This window comes from Anabrus simplex, chromosome 12, assembly GCF_040414725.1.
Source record: "Anabrus simplex isolate iqAnaSimp1 chromosome 12, ASM4041472v1, whole genome shotgun sequence".
Lineage (NCBI taxonomy): Eukaryota > Metazoa > Arthropoda > Insecta > Orthoptera > Tettigoniidae > Anabrus > Anabrus simplex.
In genome coordinates, this window is record NC_090276.1 from 101,797,874 (window position 1) to 101,822,444 (window position 24,571).

A 24,571-nucleotide genomic window follows, 5' to 3' on the forward strand; every position below is an offset into this window, starting at 1 on the left:
CCTCTACGCTACTCAGGTATCATTTCACGTCATTTTTTTATTTTTTCACCCGGTGAACTCGACAGGAAACTGCCATATTAGAACTGTTTTTGAGGACATATTTCCATATAAATTACGAATTCTTTTGTTCCTACTTTAAAGTCTTGTACTTCTAGAAACATCACCTCTAATAGCCTTTTTCTTTTTTTTATGAAACAAATGGATGATTATACTAAACATTATTGCCAATTAGCCCACCTGTAGAAATTTAATATTTAGGAACATTGTAATTTAAGTCAATTTTATTATTTTTAAGATCAAATGTGAAAAGATACCATACAGATCAACATAGAAATACTGCGATGCATTTGACACGAGTACAGAAAGCGGTGTCATCGCAGTTTTTCTACCTGTCCACTGTAAAGAGTGACCAACAACAATTTTCTATAGACCTGTGCACTGCAATGGTGAGAGCTAATATCCCCCTGCATAAAATGGAGCACCTTCAAACTTCAACAAGCTGCCAGGAGCAGTCACCGAGTTGGAGAAGAGTGGCTTTCGCCTGGCGGTGTCATTTAGGGTTGTGAAAAAAGTCAGGAGAAGTTTTGACCAAACCTCTGGGAAGGTAGCCGCTGTCAGCAAAACGTTCCATAAGAGTCCTGCAGCAGAATCCATCATGGAAAGCGACGGTAAAAGTAGTCAGGGTGCTACGAGGGGAGGTAGATGAAGCAGTTGAACTAAAACCAGATGAAGTGTTTTCATTGAAGTTTTGTCCAATCACTTCCTGTGATGTTGAGAGATCTTTCTCTCAGTACAAAACAGTATGCCCGACAGGAGAATAAGATTGTTACTGGAAAACATTGAAAAGTTCCTTATTGTAAATTCCTTTTATAGTAATTGAGTGTGTTATTATATTATAAGTATATTTTCATGCCTATTTTGTTGCCTATTTTAACTATTTATAGTGCCTATAATTCTCGTCTCTACTTATGACGTAGTAGTAAGCTAGTCTAGTGATGACAACTGAGACATCGTAAATAATTCGGCTGACCGTGAGCTGAATAATTCCGTGGAAATCTGCGTTATCGTCTCGGATTTCACTTCATGCGCAATAACTCAGGAGCCGGCCCTATGGTGTACGGGTAGCGTGCCTGCCTCTTACACGCAGGCCCCGGGTTCAATTCACGGCCGGGTCAGGGAATTTTACCTGTATCTGAGGGCTGGTTCGATGTCCACTCAACCTACGTGATTACAATTGAGGAGCTATCTGATGGTGAGATGGCAGCCCCAGTCTAAAGAGTCAAGAATAATGGCCGTGAGGATTTGTCGTGCTAACCACATGACATTTCGTAATCTGCAGGCCTTCGGGCTGAACAGCGGTCGCTTGCTAGTCCAAGGTCCTTCGTGACTGTTGCGCCGGGGGGCGGGTGGTTGTAATAATGCAGAATTCTATCAGACCTCTTGTATACTAGAAGACAAGTGTGTGTTGGTACCGGTATTTCCTGGCGACGCTGCCGATAAGCGATAACTTACAGCCTTACGTATTTCAAATGAGAACTCATAATATGTAGGTGGTGAATAAATTGCACACTGTCTGCAACCACGTTGTCAAACTGCCGATAGCCTACCGGTAAGCCATGCGTCATACATATACCGGTATTATTTATTTATACGTTGTGCAACGTCTCGCAAATGTGACTGTGTTGCCAAATTGCCCATAAACCATACACGTATTTAAATTTCGCATTCATGTGCAACTTACATTGCAGTTCCATTTACCTTTTAACCAGATTGGTGAACAAAATTTGGACGTGCGACGATTATGCGATTAAATGTTTAAAGTCCGATTTTTTTATTGAAAATAAAGGATGCAACGATTACGCGGTGGTGACAATTATGCCGGGAAATACAGTATATTGCGTAAAATAAACAAAGGAGCTCTTCTAAATACATGAGAAACTTTATATATTTATTTAGAACAAAAAAAGTAATCAGGACAATAACCTGAATGATATAATTGAAAATAGGAACCCTTTATTCGACGGGATATTATCAAATCTTGAAGCTTTAGGCAAAACAAACAACACAGACAAAAAAAAGGATGAACAAGAACGAGCCTCCACCATTTCGCACATCCACTCACTCCATCCCTTCTAAAGACAAAGCCATGACAGTAAGCGACACGCCTCCTCTCCACAGCCTTGCCCTCCGAGGAGGTGGAGCAAACATCAGAACACACACATCGTTATTATACAAGACGCAAAGCAGCTTCAAACGCAGTTCCTTCAAAGTCGCAGTAGGATTGGATTTTAACAGCAGTAAGGTATGGAACCATTTTATACACTAAATTACCTTGTAAAGACACATGTTTTCATCATAAAAGCAAATCCCAATTTTTCTTATTTCATTTCAGAAATTGTGACGAAGCTCCCTTTCGATGGCAGGGATTATTCGCGTAAATACGGTAGTATTCGCGTGTCCTCCTATAAGGTGGCAAATATCATTTCCTCGCGCTCCTCAAGTTTGTTTGCTGTAACTTCGTTGATAGTGTCTGTAGATTCATCAGCGGCCTTACCTCAGATTAAATGCTACTAGCCAACCAGGGCAAGGTTGACCAACAAGGTCGAATGAGAGTGAGCAGGTAGTTTCAGGCCTCTAGCACAGCCAACTTGTTGGGTCGAGCTGAAGAGCTAATTGCATTCCATGTATGAGAATGAATACTTACATGTCTTTACTTGCATTTTTATGACTTGATTCAGCCACTGGGGCTTTTGTACTAGTATTCCCTTCTTCTGGCACTGCGGCTGAGGAAGGTGGTGAAGCAGAAGGTACCGTAGCCGCTGGTGGCGCAGGGGTCGATGCCGCTGGCTGGGAAGGCTGAGCCATTCTGTGGAGAGAAAACATAATCAGTATACAACATGTATCTTACTAGAAGATGATGTGCTCCTTGACTACTATTGGTCTTAAAACAAAACTACAATGTGAAACAAAGCACTAAGTCTAAAGATACGTTTAAGTATTACCAGTACCAGGATTTAACCCAAAACCTTGTACACAGAAAACATTAACTGCTCTGTGGTCTTGATCACTGTTACGCTAAGACAGAGTTCGGCAGATTGAGAAGAACTGGGGAGAGCGCCCTCGTCTTCTCCCGCACCGAACTGTCACCCGTCAGTTCTTTTTCATTATTTCCTTACTGACTGTCATGCTTTTCAGCATTCAGGTGGACCGGCACAATCCTCTATTTGTAGCCTTGTTTAGTACCACAACAGAATCAGGGACGTACTCTGTGTTACTCGTCATGCACACAAGGAGCTTAATGTTGTCGTCAGCTCCCGCTTGGAGCTCTGTGCTACCTACCGAGGAATGAGCGAATTACTACAGCTCAATGGTAATATATTGTTAAATTCAAACCCTCCTTATTGTAGAAGACTTCCTCGTGAACAGTCAGCAAAATTCTCTGTGAAATGTAAAGAGTTTCACCTTGTTTTCTTGACATGTCTACAAGTACAGGCCATGAAAGTATAGTTAATGGGACTTAAGAAACAATAACATTATTATTTACATGTACAGTAAAGAGGCCAAGGTCCAGAACACCAGCATAAGAAGAAGCAAAACAGCTGCAAGAATGGACATAAGAATCGCTGGATGCAAAGCCACATAAGTATGCACTTATCAGCAATACATCTACTGAAGTGAGTGGTGATGCAGTCCAGACAGCAGAAGAACGCCCCAAAAGATCATTTCCTGCTGGGTTAAATGTGTTGCATAGAGCAGAAGAGGAGGCCATTGCATGGATCAAGTCCTGCGACCTAGTTGTCTGATTGTAGATTGTTCTCGTTTTGTGTATATTTTATATATCTGATATGATGATGAGGATGATATTACTAATACCTTTCCTCACCTGGATGTTGCGGCCACGACTGTAGCATACTGCTGCATCATAGTGACTGATGCATCGAGCAACAGCTGGATATTACGCAAGCACTGTAACCTGGCCTCAATGCTTTCACGAGTCGTCCCTTCCATACGCCGTAATTCTTCTGTCGAGAGGCCTGTGAAGTTAGCAGGAGGCATGGGAGGAGGCGGAACTGAAAAGAAAGAAAGAAAAGTATTACATATGCCAAATGACAGTGCATAAATTTACTGAGTGGTAACTAGTCATGGCATAGAATAAATTCCAATTTTTTTTTTTTTTTTTTTTTTGCTATTTGCTTTACGTCGCACCGACACAGATATGTCTTATGGCGACGATGGGATAGGAAAGGACTAGGAATGGGAAGGAAGCGGCCGTGGCCTTAATTAAGGTACAGCCCCAGCATTTGCCAGGTGTGAACCACGGAAAACCATCTTCAGGGATCCCGACAGTGGGGCTCGAACCCACTATCTCCCGATTACTGGATACTGGCCGCACTTAAAAATTCCAATTTTAATACTTGTTCCAGTTTCACCTGGAGGGCAGACATCGATACTCGTTGACCAAGTTCCCACACTCCGCATGGCTTTACTTCTAAACTGACGTTTCGCAAAACCTCTGCTGCCAGTGTGCTTCCGCCCTGAGAACGCCTGATCCAACACGACCGCAGAAAAATGTAATACTGTACTCAGAAAAGCTAATAAATCGTGATTGAATACAAATTCACAAAAAATACACTTACTAACAACATCCAACACTAAAAAGATAATACATAGAGAACGAGTGCTAATGGCTGGCGTTACGGCCACTGATCTTGGAGACAGTTTCTTGCCACTCGTCTTTCCCGAACTACACTCATGAACGAAGTACACCAACCAACAGACAGACGTAAATAAAAATACAGTTATTTTTATACAATGAACTATTAAACCTGTATTGTACTAACTTACGCCATGCTAAACAGCAAACTACGCCATACTGGAGAGATATGAGAAAACTATTACTGAAGAAAAATGCAAAAGATCGTGAACCGGACCAAATACCGTACACACTGAGCGAAATACGTTAACCACGAGGTGAACGTATATATTAGAGTTGGCAACTAGTTTTCGAGATCGCACTCTGCCGATATAAGTCAATACGAATGGTAGCCTTGGGACTGGTTGGAATGTCAATGATTCAACCCATAACTACCGGACTAAGCCAAAACTGGCCAAAACGTCAATTTATAAGTAAAGCAGTGCAGAATATAACTTCCTACATGTAACTTGATTCATCACTTGTTTTCAATAATCAATTTATAAGAGATGTATTAGTTCCATCTTTTCAATACAAAACGTGATATACATTAAATCACCAAGCATAACAAACCATGTTAAAATGTAGGACACGTTTTGCCCCTCTTCTGGGACATCTTGAGCTACTTCAACAAAAGGAAATATACACATATGAATTGAAAAAGTACACTGTGTTGCAATAAAATTGAAAATTTGTACAGAGAGAGGTGCAGCATGAGAATAAAGAAAAAGAAGACCAAATTGCCAATGTCCTTATGGATGGAGAAAAATTAGATCAAGTAAACTAATTCAAATATCTAGGAAGTCTGATCACGTCTGACAGGAAATGTACGAGAGCAGTCAATGCCTGGAATTCACAGGCGAAGGAAGCTTTCCCAAAAAAGAAGTCTACTAAAATCTAAGACCATCAGCACGAAAACCCTTCGTGAAAAGTTTTGTATGAGGTGTTGTAAGCTATGGGTTACAAACATTGACCCAGTGAAAAGCATAAGTGCTGAAACTCAAGACCTTTTGAGATGTGGTGTTGGCATCGACTCCTAAGAATACCTTGGACTGATAGAATCACAAACGAGAACATTCTCAAAAGAGCAAATCAGACATGCACCTTTGTTTGCCACTTGCTTTGTCATTCTGACTGGTGCATCACCGTGTTTGAAATACAGAAGGACCCAGGTGATTTCAGTTTTAAGAGGAAGTACAACGAGGTAATCATCCTGCCTGAACAAACTAAGTGGAAAAGAAATTTTAAATAAAACAAAATTATTTATTGAATGAAGGAATTTAGAAACAAGGAATTTAGAAACAAAGTACAAAATAAAACAAAAAAATTATTGAATTAAGCCGAAAAATTACTAACGATCAAAAGGGAATGGGTGTTCTCTGGTTAACAGTACACTTGTAATTTACATATCCTTGACATGCGGATGACGAGATCAGCACATGCCATCCTCCACTTCCTGCGGTTAAGGGCTTCAGCTTCTGTGATGCCTACAAGATCCATGTCCTCCTTGATGCAGTCGAACCATCGCTTCTTGGATCGAGAACCTCCAGGATCAGACTGGAGTGAGTGCAGGGCTTCGGACATGACCATTGAAAAAGATGGACCTCAATTCCTTTCAAAACTTTGTTATCCTCAGTTCAATACGGACCCAAGATGAAATTTTTAAGTCTAAATGAACATACCATCTAAGTCTTGCTTCTTGCATTTTCTGTGTGATAGGTGCCAATCCCAATCGCCTTTGGACATCTTCATTTCTGACTTGGTCCAATCTTGTAAAACCCAGAGACCAAGATAATATTTTCGTATCCATACCATGTCAAACCCGTTCATCCTTCTTATTTGTAGGCCAGAACTCCGATCCATGGAGTGCAACTGGTCAGACCATGGCAATACAGAGTTTTCCTTTCAGGCGGGTGGGAATTTTCTTGTCACACATTTCAGCCATGCAGCGTTTACTCATGCTCGGGTGTGTGGTAATGTCTTTCCATCTGAGGTGATGAGTGATCCAAGATATTTAAATCAGTTGACTTTAACTAGGTCTTGCCCGTGGATGCGAATAGTATTAGCAATCTGCAAGCCATATTGCACATACACGGTTTTAGTTAAGTTAAGGCACAAGCCATATTCCCTAAACGGTCTTCCCAAATTTGCAGGAGATTTTCCAAATTCCTTTAGGAGTGATCCGCAAGGAACACATCGTCAGCATATAAGATGGTCCACGGATGTCAGCCGTGACCGTATCCATGTATGATAAATAAGAGAGCTGGCAGTGCTGAACCTTGATGAACCCCAATATTCATATGAAATGAGGGCGAGATCCCTACCAGACAGCGAACCACACTGGCGACTTTGTCGTAGAAAAGTAGGGTCAATCGGACATTATGGGATCACAAGGCTTTTCAAATAAGCTTATGTGGTATCAGGTCTAAGGTCTTTTCTATATCCAAAAAAGGCCAGGTGTAGAGGTTTGTTTCTCTCTCTCTCTGTTTCTCCATCAGGAGACGGGCTGTATGAATAGCGCCAGTTGTATTGCCCCTTTGTCAAAGCCACATTGGTTTGTAGAAATTTATACGATGTTTCGTAGGCGACGATCAAGAATACGTTCAAAAATCTTCATCCTCTGACATAATAAACGTATTGGTCAGTAAGTGACACATTCACCACCATCGCAAGGAACGAAGAAAAATCGGGAGACTTGCCACATCTGATATTGCCATACACATTTTGGAATATAACTCAACTTGATATTTACAGACTTTCATTTAAGCTTTTTTCCACACTTTTTTTTTTTTTTTTTTTTCCTTCAGTCCCCTGGAAAACGGATAAATGAAGTTTTACTGTATTTTACAGCTAGCAACAAACAAAACGTCAAGGATTCTGAATGCTTGCATCGAGCAGCTGGAAACCAATGTGCTCTTGGTAAGAGGAACATTACCTGAATATATTCTAAGCAGTGCGCTACAAATTTAAGCAGTATAGACAATAATATTTGTTCATTTCTTTGAAGTGACTGCGGAACATTCAAGGTGACTTGTAAACATGCCCGCTTAGGACTACGGAGCCAAGGGCAGTGCACTAGTCTTGAAGGTGCCTAAATTGGCACATTGAGGTGAAACACTGGCAAGCAAGAATGAGTTATTGGACCATTTATATTGCAATTATAAATTTACTCATTCAGGACGAATATTTCAGGTTCCCTACGAGAATCATAATCTATATCAAGTACATCCTTCACTCTTCGGTCCAACTTGTTCCGGTTTATCCTCGTGGTCAATTTGCCATTTGTGAATTTTGAATATAAAGATCTGTCTGTCGCCTGATTGCTGTCAGTTCCAATGACCCATTTCAATATACTTGTTTTCATAAAATTTCGACCAATTGCTTTGTGAGTCAGTGTGTTCGCCTGCTATCTTCAGTTCCAGCTCAAAGTTAGTGTTGCAAACACACAGAGACGTTCAGGTTTAATGATCATATTGTAATGTCCTAGTTTCGAGTGCTTGTTGTAGATTGTTCAGGTGAGTCAATGTTCTGTTCCCGTTTTTTGGCATCCAATTCCATTGGCATTCATTTCAATGGACTTTTCCTAAATGGTTTCATCTCAGTTTTTAAAATTGTGCAACTTTTTTGATTTTTGCAGAATTTTGCTTTTATTATTACCATCATACTACTGTAGCAGTTTGTAGATCATCTCAATTGTATTGCCGCATAGAGTCAAGTGGTTTATTAGTTAGTTAATTTTGTCAGGCGGATGAAAACTGTACCATTGGTGGTTTTCAACATGACAGCAGTTATGATGTGAAGTGCCAACATTTTTGCATGTTATTCAGAGTTACAAGAGATAATACTGGGCATTCCCAAGCTCTGATAAATTAAAAAAAAAAAAAACTTTTTTTTTTTTTTTTTGCAACCTGCTTTCCGCCACACTGACAGATAGGTCTTATGGCGACGATGGGATAGGAAAGGACTAGGAGTGGGAAAGAAGCGGCCTTGGTCTTAAACAGTGTACAATCCCAGCATTTGCCTGGTGTGAAAATGGGAAACCATGAAAAACCATCTTCAGGGCTGCTAACAGTGGGGTTCAAACCCACTATCTCCCGAATACAAGCTCACAGCTGTGCGTCCCTAACCGCACGGCCAACTTGCCCAGTGATTATTAGTTATTAGTAGTTTACCGTCTCACAAATTCAACTGGGAAAACCGTGGCCTTAATTAAGATACGCCTTTGCCCGGTGTGAAAATGGAAAACCACAGATAACCATACTCAAGGCTGGGGTACAAACCCACCATCTCCAGAATACAAACAGCTATGCGGCAAACTTACTGGTTCACAGAAAATTAATGTAACTCAAGAGTTTAGACAGGCTGGCACTTGAAATTAGTCCGTTACACATTGTGGAAGTTATTTTCCTTCAAGTCTCCAACATTTCATACTTACTGAATGGCATAAATGGAAAGGGAGGACAGAGGAATGGGATGTTGGTGCCAGTCGTCATTCCAGGCTGCGTACTGCTCGTTGGTGGAGGTGAAGCTGTCTGACTGGTCGAACTTCCTGCAGCTGTGCTTGTGCTCTGAGAAGGCGTCGTAGATGTACCTACTGACAAAGCATAACACAGACTTAAAATTAAGGGGCAGAACAATGTCGCAGAAATAAACAGGTCATATAAACAAGACAGGAACATGAATAAGAACACAATAGCATAAACAGAATGACAGGTCAGAGTGGGAAGAGGGAACAACAGAAACAGGAGACAAGGATGACATGAAAACACTGAAGGATTTGGGCAATCTCCACGTTTTCACAGATGGGATCTCTCCTCATCGATCCTAGTTTTCATCTACACCCATCTCTTCTCAGCCCAAGACAATTTCAGAACTTCCTTCCAACTTCATTACAAGGTGGGCAAAAATACATTTTTTTCCTAGTGGTTTTACGTGGCACCGACACAGGTAGGTCTTACGGCAATGATGGGATACGAAAAGCCTAGGAGCTGAAAGGAAGCGGCCGTGCCCTTAATTAAGGTACAGCCCCAGCATTTTCCTGGTGTGAAAATGTGAAACCACGGAAAACATCTTCAGGGCTGCCGATAGTGGGGTTCGAACCCACTATCTCCCAGATGCAACCTCACAGCTGCGCGCCCCTAACCGCACAGCCAACTCACCTGGTGGCAAAAATACTGAGGGGGCTGTCCTGACAGAGGTGTAGGATAAGACGAAAGATTGGTAAATACAGGAAAATTAGATAAAGATGGATAGTTTATATGCGGTAAACGAGTATGGACATTAACAAAAAGAACCCAATAGGTTGATATAAGTATGTAACAGAAAGGAATAAACAAGTGACAAATCAAGTCATGAAAATGACATAGCTTACTTTCCTTCGCCTCATCTGAAACCCTGTTTTCTAATCATTACACAACATACGGGGTTGTCTGTGTACATTGTTTCCATAATCAAAGGTCAGTCTCAAGTCCATTTCACCTTGTTTAATTATATTATCTGTTCAAATTATTAGACTCAGCAGATAAATTCATGCTATTTTGAAATATATTTAAGATACCTCTTCATAAAAGGGACTTTTTTTGTCAGATTGTTGGTGGACATGTGCAAGCAACATCAGTTCCCGCACAGTTTATGAATGCATCAACCTGTTGGCAACTCTGTTTTGACCTTCAGATGTTTTGTATTGGAGGGAGAGTCGTTGCCTGCTCTGTGACTGCAAGTAACAGTTGGATTCTTGCTTCAGACAACACTGAAAAAATATAGTTATGGCCACTGTTGGTGGATTGTACTGTTGCTAGGGAAGTGTAGCTATTAGAGATGGGCACTACTGACTGAAAACCACTATCAACTAGTCGCGTGATAGTCCCTTCGAACTATCGACTAAATAGTCAAATGTTTTCAGTCGAACAAAAGTATTCATATAACGAAAGAAGGCAGTCCATGAAAAACATTCAAATGTTTCCAGTCGAAACTCTCCGTATCAAAAGTGGAGAGCCGTACTTTTACGAATTTGACTCATTTTAATGCAATATACCAATAATTAAAAATCCCTTGTATAGACACCCATTAAAATCTGATTTACGCACTCGTTTGTAATAGATAGAGAGGTGCCCTTAATACGAACCAACATCATACGAATGGCCTTTCTTGGTGCTAAATGGACAGTGAAACGTAGAAAGACGACAATGAGGCTCTATTCCCGAACAATGTCAACAATAATAATATGTAAAACGTGTTGCTGTAGTACACAATGAAGATATACTGTATATGAGAACAGCCAAACACAATAGTACCGTATTTTCTAGATTATTAATATAGTTATTCAGTTATTATTATTATTATTATTATTATTATTATTATTATTATTATTATTATTATTATAGTTATGCATTATGTATGAATAGGGCTTAACGTAATTAACATAAACAAATATGCAACGAAATAAAGAGCATATAAACGACAAGAGAAAATCACCATATATCGTAGATACATGTGAAGTTAACATAATTATATATTACATATCCGAAGTGACCATAAACTGATAGTTCCATTCCCTTTCACGTCGCTGTGACTTGAGTGCGACTGAATTCAGTCAATTTGTTTTTTAAAGTAGTCGACTGTTACAATAGTTTAAAAGATCGACTAGTTCGATAGTTATCAGTCGATAGTGTCCATCTCTTAGTAGCTATCTCTAACCATTAATTTTAAAGTGATCTCATACAGTTTTATTCAATCAGTTGTGTCTTTCCAACTTCTAGTGCTGTGTACCGTATAATCGGATTGTTTTTTTGATAATGGGGAAAGGCAAAGACAATTCCCCACGTAACGTTGCAGTTGTCAATACTCTGCTGAGTGAAGGAAGGTATTCACAGAGGCAAATTGCACGTAAAGTGTCTTTAAGTCAAAAAGCAGTGAGTAGAATTAATGTAGAATTGAGGAAGAATACAACTTATCAAAATAGTGGGAAAGTGTGAGCGAAAATCAAATCTTTCTCCACGAGGCATTGGAACACTAAAAAATTTTACTCTTCTCAATAGAAAATGCACTTCTAAGGACTTGAGCATTAAAATGGCAGGTTATGGAGCAGTTGTTCCTCCTGGAAGTGTCCGGAGGATCTTGTGTAGTGAGGGCATCAAATCGTGCAGACCAAGGAAGAAAGCAAAGATCACCCCATTAATGGCACATTTACGTTTGTAATGGGCAAAAGGACTTCAGCACTGGTCTGATGAATGGGAGAAAGTGTGTTTTAGTGACAAGTCGTATTTCACCATTTCTGAAGAATGTTCAAGATATGTATGTTGGCGACGTGGAGAGAAATACAAGGTGGGAGTGCATACAACAGACTGTGAAACACCCAACTGCAGTGATGGTGTGGGGAGTAATGTCCATCTATGGGCCTGAACAAATTCAAATTGTGGAGGGGACAATGAAATAGGACATTTACAAACGGGTTCTTGAAGAACAACTCCTTCCTCAGGCCGAAGAATGGTTTGACGATGGCTCTTTCATATTCATGCATGATAGTGCACCCTGTCATAAGGCCAAAAGTGTCACAAAATTTTTAAAGGACAAGGTTATCAGCGTTCTTGGTACTGCACCAAACTCAGGGCAAAAGTTTCATCACGAAACTGCCTATTGCATAAGGTAACTGGTTCTGGATGGGGTGCCCATCCCCAGACAGTAAGGGCAACTGCCCTAGCACTCTGCTACTCTGCTGCTGAATATGCTAGTCCCGTGTGGTATAAATCAGCTCACGCAAAGAAAGTCGACATTGCCTTGAATGAAACCTCAGGCCAATTACAGACTGTTTAAAACCAACACCGACACAGAAGTTGTATTCACTTGCAGGTATAGTCCCACCTGATATTACACGTGAGGTGGTCGCTAATATCGAGAGACAAAAGGTTTGCAACATCTCAGCCCATTCCCTTCATGAACATCAGCCACCACCAGCTCGACTGAAATCCAGGAAGAGTTTTCTACAGTCTTCTGCTCCACTTGATTCTGACCCAAAAAAGGCCAGGGTTAAGCTATGGAAACAAAGGTACCCAGATCATCCGGAAAGTATTGAAATTGAAGAAAAGCTGCCACCTGGTCACGAAAAGGGATGGTGTATATGGAAGTCGTTAAACAGACTGCGGACCGGCGTTGCAAGATCTAAGGATAATCTTGTGAAATGGGGCATCATGCATGGTGGGGACTCACTATGCGAATGTGGAGAGGAACAGACTTCCTACGCACCTCTTGCACTGTCGTCTACGCCCAGACTCATGTAGAGGGTTGGAATTGGCACTGGCTGGAAACAATGCCATCAATGTAGCCAAATACTGGTCACAACTTGTGTAAATAATGTACGTATAGTGTAGATATTTTTCATGTAATACGTCCTTTCTCCTTTATTTTTTTAATTTTACAATTCATTTGTTCATATGCCTTTCATTTTGAGTGATTAACATATTTCATATTTTTATTATTTAATTTTTGAATTGAATTTGAATTGATTTTATGTATATTGGTACCTCTGACACGAATAAATAATAATCAGCGTTCTTCCATGGCCGGGCAACAGTCCCGACGTGAATCCAATAGAAAATGTATTGTAACAGAGTGACAACCGCCATGATCAAATCCCAACTCGAGTACCGAGTGAACCATCAGAAAAGCTTTCATCCTAAACCTAATTCTTTTTCTTTTACTTGCTCGGAAAAGCTTGAAAATATTTAAATAATAAAATAATTATTATGATTTAAAAGAGGAAATGAAATTAAACCACCATAAGCTTATACAGACACTTTGTATATAATAGGTAGTTGGGAGCTCCGCGACGTAAATATACCTTTACTAACATGGAACTTTAAATAACTGCATTAAAGGAAACATTAATATATTTCATACAATTCTAATTGTAAGCCCAAAACTATGAGTATTACATAAATATGATGAAGACCAGATTTTTTTATTCTTAAAATTTTTAAGCTCGAAAAGTCCGAAGGATCAGCTGTAGAATTTCTCACATATCGTAGCGTTTAGTAGTGTTCATGTCTCTTAACGCAAATAAATAGCAACTTTCGATGGGCTAGGTTAACCGGTATAGATATGCTTGAAGCTACTTACAAGGTCAGACGCAAGAAGAAATGAAATCATTTTTTAAAAACCAAACAAACCAGTTCTTCGGGCCTTACGCCCTGATGGTGAAACCATCATCCGGGATCAAATACCACAATCATTTCTCTTCTCTTGACGGATAATTTATCCTAAAACCAGGATCAGAAGTGTAGTTTTCAAGGCGTCTTCTTCCAATCCAGCAACAAGAATCAAAACAACTGCTATCGACTTCATTATTGACGAGCCACGTTCAGCGGCCTAGCCAGGTTAACTTCTCCCGGCCAGATAGCGGCACCACTTAGACACTTCGTACGACTAGTTCTAACTCGACCGCCAGATGGCTCACCATTACCAAATCAGAGAAAGTTCGAAGAATCTTGATGTTTGAATTCACCATGAGGCTGACAGTGAAGGAACGCATGAATGAAATGCTGAACAGATTGTACCATAGCGAGGAATAATTTTAAATCCATTACAGTATGGAGTTTCATGAAACACAAGATGAAAAAGAACATAACCAACAAACATCAGCTGATTGCAGAAATAAACAATCTGCGGTATACAGATGTGGAACTGAAGGATATGTGTGTAAATCTTGTGAAAAGCATGCCAAAATGGCTAAAGAGTGTCATTCAATACAAGGGGTAGCACACAAAGTACTAAAATGCTCAGTTGTATTCAGGGATTTAATTGTAATGATGTAGTAGATATTTTGTAGGTTGATTAAGTTTTACGTACGAAGTTAAGAAGTTGGTGTGATGAATGACAAAAGTGGGCTAGATTAACTGGAGATACCTCCAAACAGCAAACAACTTATGCAAGGGACTGATGTTATGCTAAAATACTAGTTTTGTTAATATAAATATGTTTGTCAACATGATTTTGGGAAGAATTTAAGAAGTGCTTTGCCTGTTGAGTCTAATAATTTGAACAGATCTGTATTTTGAAAAGTTGCTGTCAAGTTTTTTAATTTCACTGAATTTTACTGAACAGAATTCTTCTTCAAGTGCCACAAACACTGCCCTAGACACTGGCAATCACTCTGAAGAAAATACCCCTTTCTTTGGCTAGTATGAAGAGTAGTTTGGAGTTCCTGATGCCAGCCCCGCCCTTGATGTTTTGCAGCCATGACATCGGTAGTCTACCAGCTCCTCATTTGCCATGTATGAGGGTGCATCAAATATAAATGGGAATTATTTTTAAAATTTATTGCATCAACCAAAAAAAAAAAACACACCACACAGTAGAACCTCGATTATCCATTCCTGGAAACTATATTTTCCTGCGTTATTCGTTCAGATTACGTGGTCCCTCAAGCATCCAAATTCAATCACACTGTAAAAATTCCTGCATTATCCATTTCTCGAAGGAACAATTTCCCGGATCAACCATCCAGAAATTTCAGTCCCATCAATGTTAAATCTTTGATAAAGCATATTTCAAGAAACTCCTATCTCACGAAAGGATGGGTACGGCATACCTATGGATCTTGGCTTTAATGTCCCATCATCAGAGATGCCACTCCAAGAAAGGCAATTTGTAATACAGGCGTTAGGGCACCGGGAGGGGGGGGGCATAGAAGTTTTTTCCTGTGATCTTTTTAACTTACATATCATTAAAAAATCAAATAACAACATACAATTCAACAGATGTAATATATTCAAAGACTGGCATGTAAAGAGTGTATGATTCTTACCTACTATTTTTTTGCTAGTTGCTTTACGTCACACCGACACAGAGAGGTCTTATGGCGACGATGGGATACGAAAAGCCTGGGAGTGGGAAGGAAGTGGCCATGGCCTTAATTAAGGTACAGCCCCAGCATTTTCCTGGTGTGAAAATGGGAAACTACGGAAAACCATCTTCAGGGCTGCCGACAGTGGGATTTGAACCCACTATCTCCCGGATGCAAGCACACAGCCGCGCACCCCTAACCACATGGCCAACTCTTCCGGTGAAGCTGCTAAATTAACAGGTGATCTGCGGTACATATCTGAGTGGAGGTTGAAGGATCATTTCTGTTGTTGAGTACTGTAGTTGTTCCCTAAGCAGCTTGTAGTTCCTCTTTCATAAATGTACACTGGTGACATGCTTTTTCTTTTGATGTCATGTGTATTCTCTGCACTAACAGAGCACTTAACAGTTCGGAGTTCATATTAGCATAGAATTCAAACTTGTCCTTCCTCATCATGCACATCTGAAAAATCGCAGATACACACACTACAAAACATGTGTGAATGAGATTTTGAGGAACAAAGTAAACAGGGCCATTCTTTCGAGTATTCCTCCCAAAATTGTTGGACTACTTTTGGTTTATTACTAGCGTCACTAGTCATGGTAAAGTCATCACACGTATTTTCCTGCCCAAGAAATCGCCTTATTATTTCAAACCTTCCGCATTAACACATGATTAGCACATAGGTATCCTAGAAGAGCAATATATGTAAATTTGGCAACCAATATCGCAATATGTACTTCTTCAACAGTCACGCACACAATATTCATAATGAAACGGAGTTTGTTACCACTTTGCCACCAAAACAAAGACAAAAGAACTCGCATACTTACATGGAAGTCTGGTCATTTGAGGAACAAAGACAACAACTCTGCACAGGTGCCTATTTTTTCAGTATACTGGCGCATGAAAACTCGAAATATTCTTAAACGAGGGACAGGAAAGGGGTATAAATGATCACTGAGAAATCCGAAAACAATATTCTGAAAATTCAAGCTGTAATGGCATTCCTTGTGTATCATTTTGATCACTTCGTACACTTAGATTTAAAATCAACAAAAAATTGTAATTTGTGGTGTGTGATTTGTAAAGCCATAATTATGATTGGCAATTCGTAATTATTACGAATGAATCGTAATAGCTGGCATCTCTGCATCATTGTGATAATTAGAGTAAATACTGTACTGGAAAACTGATCAGCGGTGAACTTCCTTAAGGGACCATCTTAGCATCGCATTCAGGTGGTATTGTTTAGAGACTCCTCGGAAATCATAAAGCGGAGAGTGGGAACAACAATTGGAAGGAGACAGAGCACATTTCAACAGCTCTACTTGAAAACGGAATGAGTTTTGTCAAAGGTTTGTATTTGTAATACGTCTACATTATGTCCAGGGTTAGACGACAGCGACAGTAGGCAGTACTATCTGCGACTGTCTGGCCGAGAGTTGGGCGGCTGTTACCAAACCTGACACACTAAGGGAAAACCAATGGCTATGGGCAGAGGAGTTCAACCTTAGGGGGCTTGTTGAAGCCATTATGTAGGAAATGACACAAATTCAACTGAAAGCTGCTGCCTTGCAGATGTGGCAGGCGACTGCTCAAGGCTAAGGGAGATAACCCTGACAGAAAATCTTCTTTAACGTTAGGCCTAGCAAGTCAGTTGGAGAGTAACTGCAATCGCTTTCAACACTTATACGAGCCTTGGATGCAAACAAAGAACTCAGAGTAGACAACAGCACCCGCAGACATACGCCAGGTATGATAGCTTACAGCCTAATGATAGGCCAAGCCTTGCGATTGCACAACAACCCTGGAGAAGACGACAACACACTCAAATAGGAACAATCAGTGTACTGAGTTTGACTGGGAAATGTGAAGAGTTAGTGGACATCGTGGAGAAAAGGAAAATATCAATCCTAGGACTGAGTGAAACGAAATTGAAAGTTAAAGGGAAGAAAGAGTTGAGGAAAAATTATACCCTCTATTGGAATGGTAACAACAGAGAGATGAGAAATGGAGTAGGATTGATGATGATGATGATTATTATTTTTGTTTAAAGGGGCCTAACATCGAGGCCCCTAATGGTACGAAATGACACGAAATAAAATGACAATTTAAAAGACCAAAATCCTCCACTGACCAGAATTCAAAGCGTGAGGACGAAGAATGAATGGATGGACGGATATGAATTTAAAACAATCCGTGGATCCAACCCACAATGCCTCACATGCACAGAAGCTGGCACAAAACAATCGTATTACCGACCAAGGGGCTGCTTCGATAGCACGATGCAGAATCGATTATGCGTATAGTCGAAACGGGTCCAAAATCCAGGTCGTCAGCCCCTCATAATGGTATTTATCGCTAGGAGAGTAGAATCATGCTATGTGTAATGTTGCGGTACTAATCACAAGTAGCGGAGACTCGGGGTATTCCACACATTATGGTACTATTCACAGGTAGTGTAATGCACACATGTAACACAGACCTATGGTGTTTCGCACATTGCGGCGCTATTGCAGGCAACGCAAACCTATAAAGGCAACGTAAACCTATGGCGTTCCTCACATGAGTGGACTAACCACAGGGACCTGTACTATCACGTGGAATTCCTCACATAGTGGGAACTGAGCATAGGGAAGGCAGAACCATGGTGTCGCTCATATAGGGGTACGAATCACAGGTACTATAGGACCCACATCCTGATTCACAAACTGTTGCTACTAATCACAAACCTATTGCGTACGTAATATAGTGGAAGTAAATGCAAACCATGGTGTTCCCTGCGCGATGGTACTAATTACAAGTAGTTTCATTGTTCTATTTGGATCATCCCTTGATCGCCCCTTTTAGTCGCCTCTTACGACAGGCAGGGGATACCATGGATGAATTCTTCGTCTGCCTCCCCCACCCACAGGGGGTGTGTGTTTGGTCCGTGAGAGGTATTTTATTTCCCTCAAGTCCGCTGGCAAGCCAGTTAGGACCCCCCTATCCGCCACCTGGGACGCACCACGTGGGAGTATCACCTCTGCCCCTGCTACGCCTGCGTAGGAGGTTCGTGGCGGAGTAGGATTGAGATTGTCTAAAGAGTTAGATGGTATTACAGAGATCCAGTACATCAATGAGAGGATTATAAAGGCAACAGTTCACCTTGGAAAAGAGAAGCTGACACTGGTGCAAGTGTATGCCCCTCAGAGGTGCTGCAGTCAAGATGAAAAGAACAAGTTTCTCAAAGACCTAGCAGAGACCATCAGTGAAGAGAGGGCAATCATCATCGGGGACCTCAACGCACAGCTCAGGACAGACAGGAATGGCTATGAGAAGGTGATGGGACCACGTGGTTCTGGGAGAAAGAATTCTGAAGGGGAACATCTCCTAGACTTCTGCATAAGAAACTGTTTGGTAATAAGAAACAATTGGTTCAACAAAAGAGTCCATCACAAGATTTACCCGATACAACTGGGATGGAAAGCGCAAGACGGTCATTGACTATATCGTAACAGATAAAGAAAGAAGCAGACTTGTGACTGATGTCAAGGTGATTCCAAGTGAGAACCTCAATAGTGACCACCGGTTATTAGCAGCAGATCTGAAAGACCAAAGGTAACAACCAGGAAATTACCTAAGATTAAGGTGTGGGAACTACAAAAGATTGGAAAAAGGGCCGACCATCAGGATCATATAAGAGAAAAACTGCCTACAGAAGAAGTGGAGAGTGGTGAGGTAGAGCGGACAAGATTTTAAAACACCTTGATACAAGGAGCAATAGAGGTTTGCAAGAAGAGAAGTCCGAGAGTAAAGGAAAAAGAGACACCCTGGTGGAATGAGAGAGTAAGATCCTCCATAAAGGAAAGGAACATAGCACAAAAAGAACGAGATGAAGAGAAATCCAAGCCACAACAGGTAAGAGACAAGGGGAAGATCAGAGACTTCGAGCAAGTTTACCGGGACAAGAAATTGAGAGTTAAAAGAGTAGTAGAAGAGGAGAAGATAAAACGCTGGGAGAAATTTACTCAAACACTGAAGGAGAACAGCAGAGGCAATATGAAACTATTGTTCAGAGCAATCAAAAACAAAAGGAATTCAGTTGAAACCATCACAGCAATTGAGGATTCTAATAGAAACCTGGCCAGGAAAGAAGACACATCAGAGAGCTTCTGAGGAATCATTTTTGTAGTAATTGTTTACAATTGAAACACTGGGGAATTTTATATCTTGTATTTATTTATATTTAATATGTTGGTTTATATTTACAATGTATGAATTTTGAAATTATTTAATTTTAATATGGTTTTAAGATTATTTGATTGTCATGGTAATTCTGGTACATACTGTACCACATGCGCCAGATCGGCGTGGGATGTTTCCGGTTTCATAATATTGCATCAATTTCGACGTTTCTGGATGCTACTCGATGTGCTTTATCAGATTTTGTTCCTGAGCCCCTATTTGTCATTATAAAATTGTGATTGGTGGGTGAAGGAAAAAGAATGGACGCTCGTTGGTTGTTATACGATTTCCTAATTTCCAGAGAGAAGCGCTTTGTTAGAGGATAGCTCTTCCAAGGCGTCTTTGAATCGTGACCGCTGAAGGGAGAAGTTGCCTTTTGCAGGAGATGGGTCTTCTTGGCCCCTCCAACAGGTAAGTACTTAGTTGTTTTTCATTTTTCAGGTTATCTTCAGATGTAGTATTCCGTTTAATTTCTTTTGCCGGAGCTTACCCGTTTTTGCCTTCAGTCGCTAACATTTCAGTAAAATGACTTAGCCTTCCAGCAAGTCATATCAGAGTAATGTTAAGAGACAGTTCCCATGTCTTTTGTTGATTTTGTAAATTAGATATTAAACGCCTTTTGATATAAAACATAATATGAAAATTTCACCTTGGGGCTGACTCGTTTATCCCGCTTCATCTTGGAGTATTCTCTTTTAGGAAGGGCACCCTTTCTCAGAAGTGTTTTTGAAGGGGCTATCTACTGAAGGTGCTCTGCACCAAGATTATCTTTTAAACGTATTTTCTTTCTTACGTGTATCTTTATAACTGTATTATGTCATCCCGCTTCATCTTGGATTATTCTCTTTTAGGAAGGGCACCCTTTCTCAGAAGTGTTTTTGAAGGGGCTATCTATTGAAGGTGCTCTGCACCAAGATTATCTTTTAAACGTATTTTCTTTCGTACGTGTATCTTTATGATTGTATTATGTCATTCCGCGTTATCTTGGAGTATTCACATTTAGGACGGGCACCCTTTCTCAGAAGCGTGTTAGAGGGCGTTGCCTCCTAAAAGTGCCCTGCACTAGGATATTTATTTTATATGTTGTTCTCTTTCTTACATGTACATCTTCATCATAGTGTAACGTTACCTTCCTTTTCTTTCTTTCCGACAGTTTCATATGTTTTAAAAGTGTCGGCACGAGCAGCGGAACGTTGTGTGCGATACTTTAGAAACTTTTTTTTTTTTGGGGTAGTTATAAGGAATTAGTTAAGCAAATTCTAATTAATTGCTCTGCAGCATTTTTCGGGTTTTGTAGTTAATAATATAGTTAAGAGTTACCTTAGTTGTAATGGGAATGGTCATTTATGGTCATTGTTCATCTTACCTTCTGCATACTTCGCCGTCGTACTGCCATAAACATTCCTACTCGACTTACTGTGCTCCGTCTGTTCACCCGCCTCACCAGCGACTGCGTGCCGTTTCGCCTTCCTCGCCAGCTCTTGATTACGTCACCTGTTTCTCGTATATTCCAGACTACGCTTTGCTCCGCTATATAACTCGCCGCTGCCTTTCCATCGGCGGTCAGATATTCATTGTGCATGTAAAGCAGTGGGAGCAGGAACTCTGTCGCACGGCTGGCCCGTGGTGATTTTAAACATTCTATTCTACGTCACATCATATCATCTTTGTGCAGGGTGAGCAGACTTGTAATATATGATATCTTAATACTTTCGATTTTCTTCACTCCTTAACCCTTCAGGCCTTAGCATACTTTTTTTTTTTTTAAACTTTGCCCATTCTGGGCACTTTATGTCGCTTGTTAAACAACTTCTTCAGACTTGGTCATGATCTTGTGCAAAAGGACTTGTGCTTCGGCCAACTCTACCATTGACACGGAACTTTGTGTACACCCTGTGTGTGCGGGATTTTATTAATACGAAAACAGACACAGCAGCAGCCTGGTTTTTTTTACCCTCTCTCACCCTCGCCATTCCCTTTAATCCTGCATTCTTTTCCCTCTCCTTGCGTATTATTTTTCTGTTCCGTTGACTTCCTTTCTATTTTCACAAATTTTACGTCGTTCTTAATTTAATAATGGCCTATACTCTTTGTTAACTTTTTCTCACATGCTGTATAATTATGGTGCTTTTTCTCTTTCAATGTAAAAATACTGTTGTTAGATCCCTTTGGTATTGTCCATAAGATATGCTATTTTCAGTCATTCCATAATAGTCTGATCATCGTCCTTTTAAATTCTTTTTCTATTGCCAACATAATTTAGAGAATTCTTGTTACAATCTCAGAATCTACTTTCCCTTGTGGAGTTCCATGTAAACTTTCCAATTCTTGCTTACGCACCTAAACGTTGTAATTACTGTTATTTTTGTTACATATTTATCAAAGGTGTTCTTGATTGTAAAAATCTTTCCTTCTGGTGGTCCAGTAATACATCTTGTGATTTAAACCTTGTTGTTTGGACTGTTTTTGCTATCCCTGTTTCCCCTCCCCTTTTTCCTTTATGCACTTACCACGGTATACCTCCTAGGTAAAGGTCCAGAAAATAATCTCTGCGCTATTCTGCTGACACCTTGGAATTTATTCTGATTGCTATACTTGCCAGTACTGTATATGTGCTACGAAAGACTTGGCTGGTGTTTTCATTTGTGCGTGACCTTGGGCTCAGTGCTTTGGCTTTTAGACATACACAGACTTATAACTTGGATTTTTTGCATTTTGTATTATCTCATCTATCTACAGATATCAATTTTCGTGAACGTAAACGCTAAAAACATAAAATTGACCCTAACATCATGTTAGATATAATTTAGTATGTATTTTGGGTAGAATTAAGATCTTCATAACTAGGGATTGTAGTCAAAATTTTGGAAACAGGGTAAAATCCAGTAGAGTTTTCTAAGTTCTTTTAACCATTTTCTAAATTTAATCTTGAAGTTATCTATAGTGCTTCCCTATAGGGGGGGCTAAGGTATTCCCAAACCTGTGGGGGAACCTCCCAAATGAAGGTCGGGGAGACATCGGTTGGGTGCCTCCAAGCTCTTGTCCACCAGGGTGGCATTAGCTTTTGAAATTCCCTGTCTGCTGCGGATAAATTTCTGTTGCAGTGGCCGGAGGGGGATACTATCCCTGTTTCTTCTGTCATGCCTAGAGGCGAGGTGCGTTATGTCTTGGACTCTGCCGTTCTGCACTGCAACCCAGTGACCAGATGTCCAGGTGACAACTGCTGTTCCTGCCTGACAATCAGACGTCCCAGGCAAAAGGGGCACCGTCTGCATGGTGGTGACCATCATCCCATGCCAAAGATCCTGATTAAATATTTACCGGACACGTGGCTATTGGTGGCACGTAATCACATCACATTTTTGGACTTAAAATTGACATAATTATTTCAATTTTAACTGTGATAGTTTTCAATACGAAACAATGAAATTTTTATCTTTAAATTCTTGGACTTGTCAATCAACAGCGCAACCTTGTAACCAGAGGTCTTAATGACGCCAGTCGTGCTAGACTGTGCTCAGTTATGGAGGATCCATGTAACGTGTTGGTGAACCCAGTTTGAATTGATATGATATGGAAGCTGAAGACATCGGCCGAGTTGTCAGTCACACAATCAGCAAGAACTAGTAAAGTTACCGTGTTAACAAAGGAACAGACTCAAAACTCATGCAGAAGATATTTATATTTTGTATCCATTTTTTTTTTTTTTTTCCAGGGGACGTTTAAGTTTTTTTTTTTTACAGAGTTGTGTTCTTTCGATGGGCATGAAAGTGACAATTTAATTTTTGAAAATGTGATAATATCTTTGTAGTGTTGTGTTTTGGTGGACACGAAAGTGATTTGTTTTGAATTTTTTAAGCACAGTGTATATGTACTTTCTCCTTCAGTGAACATTAAGTGATTAGTTGTTTTTAAAAATTATGCAGAAGTTGGACTGCTAAATAAAGTGAATCAATTTTTTTTGGAGCTGTGCTCCAAGTTAAGGGGGAGTAGTATGTAGTGATTGTTTAGAATTGAAACACTGGGGAATTTTATATCTTGTATTTATTTATATTTAATATGTTGGTTTATATTTACAATGTATGAATTTTGGAATTATTTAATTTTAATATAGTTTTAAGATTATTTGATTGTCGTGGTAATTCTGGTACATACTGTACCACACGCGCCAGATCGGCGTGGGATGTTTCCGGTTTCATAATATTGCATCAATTTCGACGTTTCTGGATGTTACTCAATGTGCTTTATCAGATTTTGTTCCTGGGCCCCTATTGGTCATTATAAAATTGTGATTGGTGGGTGAAGGAAAAAGAATGGACGCTCGTTGGTTGTTATACGATTTCCTAATTTCTGGAGAGAAGCGCTTTGTTAGAGCCTAGCTCTTCCGAGGCGTCTTTGAATCGTGACCGCTGAAGGGAGAAGTTGCCTTTTGCAGGAGATGGGCCTTCTTGGCCCCTCCAACAGGTAAGCAGTTAGTTGTTTTTCATTTTTCAGGTTATCTTCAGATGTAGTATTCCGTTTAATTTCTTTTGCCGGAGCTTACCCGTTTTTGCCTTCAGTCGCCAACATTTCAGTAAAATGACTTAGCCTTCCGGCAAGTCATATCAGAGTAATGTTAAGAGACAGTTCCCATTTCTTTTGTTGATTCTGTAAATTAGATATTAAACGCTTTTCAATGTAATTATAATATGTAAATTTCAGCCTGGGGCTGTCTCATTTATCCCGCATCATCTTGAAGTATTCTCTTTTTCTTTTTTCTTTTTTTTTTGCTAGGGGATTTACGTCGCACCGACACAGATAGGTCTTAT

At 40.1% G+C, this 24,571-nt stretch overlaps 1 protein-coding gene across 2 annotated transcripts in view; it reads right to left on the minus strand.

The window, feature by feature from the left end:
- The window catches only part of sip3 (septin interacting protein 3), a 211,134-nt gene that overhangs the window by 41,950 nt on the left and 144,613 nt on the right, over positions 1–24,571 (minus strand). The window contains exons 10-12 of one of the 2 annotated variants that reach the window (XM_067156375.2): positions 9,129–9,284; positions 3,884–4,070; positions 2,705–2,866 (exon numbers count right to left, since the gene is read on the minus strand). In XM_067156375.2, coding sequence (XP_067012476.1) covers positions 2,705–2,866; positions 3,884–4,070; positions 9,129–9,284 — 505 coding nt within the window. Of the gene's footprint in view, positions 1–2,704; positions 2,867–3,883; positions 4,071–9,128; positions 9,288–24,571 lie in introns of both variants that reach the window. The other variant, XM_067156374.2, reaches the window with a different exon arrangement.